Here is a 6,035-nt window from a genome sequence, read left to right as displayed (position 1 = left end):
TACTCCGGTAAAATCCCGATTTCATCTGGAACGATTCTGATATCCAAATATAGGCTTCCAATATATCGATTTTTATGTCTCGACCATTTCGAGACTCCTCGTCATGTCCATGATCACATCCGGGACTCCGAACAACCTTCGGTACATCAAAATACATAAACTCATAATGAAACTATCATCGTAACGTTAAGCGTGCAGACCCTACGGTTCGAGAACAATGTAGACATGACCGAGACATGTCTCCGGTCAATAACCAATAGCGGAACCTGGATGCTCATATTGGTTCCTACATATTCTATGAAGATCTTTATCGGTCAGACCGCATAACAACATACGTTGTTCCCTTTGTCATCGGTATGTTACTTGTCCGAGATTCGATCGTCGGTATCTCAATACCTAGTTCAATCTCGTTACTGGCAAGTCTCTTTACTCGTTTCGTAATACATCATATCGCAACTAACTCATTAGTTGCAATGCTTGCAAGGCTTAGGTGATGTGCATTACCGAGAGGGCCCAGAGATACCTCTCCGACAATCGGAGTCACAAATCCTAATCTCGAAATACGCCAACCCAACATGTACCTTTGGAGACACCTGTAGAGCACCTTTATAATCACCCAGTTACGTTGTGACGTTTGGTAGCACACAAAGTGTTCCTCCGGCAAACGGGAGTTGCATAATCTCATAGTCATAGGAACATGTATAAGTCATGAAGAAAGCAATAGCAACATACTAAACGATCGGGTGCTAAGCTAATGGAATGGGTCATGTCAATCAGATCATTCACCTAATGATGTGATCCCGTTAATCAAATAACAACTCTTTGTCCATGGTTAGTAAACATAACCATCTTTGATTAACGAGCTAGTCAAGTAGAGGCATACTAGTGACACTCTGTTTGTCTATGTATACACACATGTATTAAATTTCCGGTTAATACAATTCTAGCATGAATAATAAACATTTATCATGAAATAAGGAAATAAATAATAACTTTATTATTGCCTCTAGGGCATATTTCCTTCAATCCATAATTGACTCTCTCGACTTATTAATCGCCTTGATATCTGTCCAGGAGTTACAACTAGTTTCTGGTGTTTGTAGGATATGTGTTGGAGGCCGTGCGTAGCACTAACCCTAGCGGAGGGCTATGATGCGGTAGATACACCGTGGCCTGGTGTACCGAGTCGCCCGTTTGGTGTCTCGGGAACCCTGCACACATCGTTTGGGGTTGTGAGCGAAACACCGGTCGGATCTCCTCGCGGATGGAACCCGAATAGGCGATAAACCTAGACTAGAGACTTGTGTGGTTAGTCAGGTCGTGGCCGACACCCTCTCCAGGCTTCCGCTTGAAGGTTGCCAAGATACATGACGTGTACATGGCGGTAAGTGGCGAGAACTTTTGTGAAGAAGTACATCCCTGTAGGGTTAACATCATCTATTCGAATAGCCGTGTCCGCGGTGAAGGACTTCTGGGTTGCCTGTACAGTTCATAGACAAGTGAAAGTGGATACTCCAAAATGCGCAAGATAAGCGTGAGTGTTATGGATGGCATTCTCGTAGGGAGACGGGAGCGGATCCATAGTGGTGTATTGATATGGTGAATATATGGACTCGTGTGCGCCACCTCAAAAGAGTTACTTGCAGTCGTAGTTCAGGATAGCCACCGAGTCAAAGCTGGCTTGCTGCAGTTAAACTCCACCACCCCCTTTGTTGATACTGATGCATATGTAGCTAGTTCTGATGTAAGTCTTGCTGGGTACATTTGTACTCACGTTTGCTTAATTTATGTTTTGCAGAGAGACTTCAGTCTCCCTAGTAGTTCCGCGTGGACTTTGATGTTTAGCTTGTTACCTCAGCTACGATCTTGTGCCCTCGGCAGGGTCTTGTAGATAGTCAGGCTTCTTAGCCTTTTCATTTGTAGTTGTCTGTACTCAGACAAGTTAAGCTTCCGCATGTGCTTGTTGCTTGTATGCTTTGTAATATGGGTCATGAGACCCATGTTTGTAATATCTGGCTCTTCGGAGCCTAATGAATAAATACTTTGAGTTGTAGAGTTTTGTTGTGATGCCATGTTGCATTTACACATATTGGGCATATTGTGTGTATGATTGAAATGCTTGGTATGTGTGGGATCCGACAACCTAGTTGTTTATCCTTGATAGCCTCTCTTATGGGGAAATGTAGTCTAGTGCTTCCGCTGAGCCAGCTCAAGAAGTAACAGGTAGTAGGGCATTCGAGGAGCTTCGAGACCCGGCCTGGGCGCCGTGTAGAGAGCCTGATGGTCCGACGACCGAGTCCCGAGAAGGCTAGGAGCGGGCGCACGCGGGACCGGCATTGTGTAGGCGTGCACCAATCCGGTCCAAGGGTTATGGCCAGCGCTCCATGGTGGCTTCGAGAATGGCGGACCAAAGTGTTGCTGGTTCCTGATGTTGGCGCCGTTGGTGTTGCGCTACTGGCCGCCGCGGCCATGCCGGCGCTGCCAAGTCTGATCGGCCGGTGGATGGTACTAGTGAGGAGGCGGCGCCACGGGCGCCGGAGGCCGCGGCTAGTAGGGCGCGCCATAGGCGTTGATGGGTGCAGGAGGCACCGACGGGTGTGACTACCGGAATGGGGCACCATAGGCGTCGGTGGGCGCCAAAGGTGTTGGTGAGGGACCGCCACACAAGTAGCCGGCGGCGAGGGCGGTGTGGATAGCACGGGAGCGCAAGTTTTTCAACCGATGTTCCTCGAGACAAAGATAGGACACCGCCCGCTCATAGGTAGGGTTAGCCATAAGAGTGAGATCGGAAGCGGCGTTACCAAGATCCTCACTGAGACTGGAGGTGAGGGTGGAAAGGAGAAGCTCATCCTCAACCTTGAAGCTGACGTCGTTCAACTCGTCGGAGAAGGTCTTGAGGCGCATGCAGTAGGCGCCGATGGAGGAGTCATTTTGGTGGCAACCAAAAACCTCCTGCTGCAAGAAGACGATCCATTGGAGCTTGTTGTCAGTGAAGAGGCCGATGATCTTGGTCCACGCCGTGTAGGCATCGTAGCCATTGTGAACGACGGTGTGGAAGATGTCCTTGGACACGGTGAGGAAGAGCCACTGAATGATGGTGGCGTCGATCGCAATCCAGTCATCGTCGCGGCGCATGGTGAGGAGGTCAGTGATGTCATCAATATGGCCACGGAGATTGTACTCACGAAAAAGGAGGGTGACATAGGTCTTCCATGTATAGAAGTTCGCCTTCGTGTGAGAAAGCTTGATCGAAACACGATCGAAGATCGAAACGTCCAGGATGTACGCCAGGTTGGGAACGGAGCTAGCATCAGAGTAGGCGAAGGGCTTGTTGCGATAGGAGAAGGAGTTGGACATGATGGCGCCGGTGAAGTTGGCGGCGTCGGCTGGGTAGATGGTGGTGGCAGCGGCGGCTACAGAGTGGAGTTTGCGGCGGCATGGGGATCAGGAGGGAAGTAGGGGTGGCGCGGCGGCTGCTGTGGGGGATTAGGAGGGTGGGTGTAGCGACGATGGCTAGGTAGCTGCGGCATCGGCCCGGCTAGGGTTAGGGTAGGTAGCGGCGCCGGCTAGGGAGCAATGGCGACGTGTGGCTAGGATTTAGAGAGGGAGGACTGAAATAAGGCTGATACCATGTAGAGAATAGGTGCAACTCACGATATATTCATTGGGTGCATATGGAGTATTTAACAAAAACTACCACATTTCACGGAAACATGACAGAAAACTACCACTTTACTATTTTGTGCGGAAAACTACCACTTTTGTCCTAATCCATGGCAAAAAATTACCAAGTCTCGAAACCGGTCGCTTCGCCCGCGCTAAATACCAAACTGACCAGCCGGTCCCACGTTTCAGGTGCCACGGTGGCCAACCGACGCCCGCCGCGTGTTAACGGCGCGTCCGCGGTTGGAAACGTGGGACCGGCCATTTGATGTTGATCCTCTGACGACACCGTTTCCGACCGCGGACGCGCCGTTAACGTGCGGCGGGCATCGGTTGGCCACCATGGCGCCTGAAACGTGGGACCGGTTGGTTAGTTTGGTGCTTAGCACGGGTGAAGCGACCGGTTTCGAGATTTGGTAGTTTTTTGCCACGGATTAGGACAAAAGTGGTAGTTTTCCGCACAAAATCGTAAAGTGGTAGTTTTCTGTCATGTTTCCGTGAAATGTGGTAGTTTTTGGTTAAATACTCATGCATATGCACATACATATATAGGTACAATAGGTGACCACGTCCTCAACTATACAAGAAAGGAGAAGGGCTTGTTGTACAAGTAATGCATACGTAATATATATCTCAACAAGAGCCAAGAAGTATTAAGTGCAAGACCCGACTAGCGCAATTAAATTGCAGCTCATTTTTTCGGTTCCCGTTTAGGCATAAGGAAGTCACACGTCAAAAAGTGTGGTGTATAAATGTACTACCTCTTTCATCAGATAGGTTTTTTGATTGTATTAACTAAGAGCCTGTTTGGTTCTTCTTCGCTCCTCTGACTCTACTCCTAGAGTCCTGGAGCGGATCAGCCTACAGCTTATTTTGACGGAGCAGCGAAAATCCAGCTTCCCAGCTTCGCTCCGCGGAGAGATACCGAAAAGGGCCTAAAACATTCATTTCTACTACATCTTCTCCGCGTGAACAGATTGTGCTGAACAGCTATCTTCTCTGCAGCCTGCCAATGCATAAAGGACGCCGCCAGCATTGCATCAGCCGACAATACGGCATCTGCCCTTTTTTCTTGAAGAAGATGCCCGCATAGCCGCATACATAAATAAAGTGAGACGTGTAACATGAATCAAGCAGCCAAGAAAAGGAAGCAGCTAGCTAGGTGCCTACTTGCCTCGGCGTGTACTGTCCAGTGCTCGGCGCGCACACATGTCTTCTTCCTCTGTGCCAGCGGCTGCCGTGGCGACGTCGACCCGCCTCATCCTGGTGCACGGCACGGGCCACGGCGGGTGGTGCTGGTACAAGGTCGCCACCCTGCTCCGTGCCGCGGGGCACCGCGTGGACGCGCCGGACCTCGTGGCGTGCGGCGCCGACGCGCGCCGGCTGCGCGACGCGCCCACCTTTGAGGACTACACGCGCCCCCTGCTCGACGCGCTCCGGGACCTCCCGGACGGCGAGCGGGCGGTGCTCGTGGGCCACAGCTTCGGCGGGATGAGCGTCGCGCTCGCGGCCGAGGAATTCCCCGACAAGGTCGCCGCCGCCGTGTTCCTCACCGCCTTCATGCCCGACTGCGACGGCCCGCGCACCCGCGTCATCGAGAAGGTTCTCGCGTCCGACTGGATGGACAGTGTTATCGACGAGGAGCACGCCCCACCGTCGGTGTTCCTCGGCCCCGAGCTCGTGCGCCAGAAGCTCTACCAACTGAGCCCGGAGGAGGACTACACGTTGTGCCAGAGCCTGGCGCGGGTGAGCTCCTACTACGTGGCCGACCAGCAGCAACGGCCGCCGTTCAGCGCTGCCCGGTACGGCGCGGTGACCAAGGTCTACGTGGTCGCCAAGCAGGACATGGCCATGGTTGAGGAGTACCAGAGGCACATGATTGCAGGCATCCCCGTGGTTGAGGTGAGGGAGATGGCTAACGCCGACCACATGGTCATGTTCTCTGCGCCGGATGAACTGGCGGGCCACCTCGCCGACATCGCAAACACCTACACTTAACCGATGCGGAGCCGTTTTTCTTTTCCGTAGTTGGATTGTACTTACAAGAACAAACGAAGAAATCTACTGAAATGTGAGTGCAGACGTACCGCACATGAGGGCTCTTTCCTTCAAATGAATTTTATATAAATTATGTAGTATGCAAATCTGTAGAAATTTTCCAATAGAATCTATGATATGAATTTGATTTCTATACAAAATTCCTTGATTCTCTTATGGGGCAAACAAATCACTTGTTGATTTTTGTGTACTTCATCCCTTTAGGATTCAGCCTTCTGTATGCTTTTTAAATCTTGTGAACCAAATAATTGCGGCAGCGTATTTAGAGTTGGGCCACTCATTATGTTCGTCTGATACTTGTGCCTATAGTTTAA

General features: G+C 50.8%; 1 protein-coding gene across 1 annotated transcript; it reads left to right on the top strand.

Moving 5' to 3' along the window:
• Positions 1-4,830: 4,830 nt before the first annotated feature.
• Positions 4,831-5,776, top strand: LOC123186039 (methylesterase 3-like). Its single transcript, XM_044597833.1, has one exon. It carries the CDS (start codon positions 4,873-4,875, stop codon positions 5,659-5,661), a length of 789 nt encoding a protein of 262 aa, XP_044453768.1. The 5' UTR covers positions 4,831-4,872; the 3' UTR covers positions 5,662-5,776.
• The last annotated feature ends 259 nt before the right edge of the window (positions 5,777-6,035 follow it).

This window comes from Triticum aestivum, chromosome 2A, assembly GCF_018294505.1.
Source record: "Triticum aestivum cultivar Chinese Spring chromosome 2A, IWGSC CS RefSeq v2.1, whole genome shotgun sequence".
In the NCBI taxonomy this organism is placed as follows: domain Eukaryota; kingdom Viridiplantae; phylum Streptophyta; class Magnoliopsida; order Poales; family Poaceae; genus Triticum; species Triticum aestivum.
The sequence above is the reverse complement of the archived record's forward strand: the minus strand, read 5'-3'. Positions and strand labels throughout refer to the sequence as shown.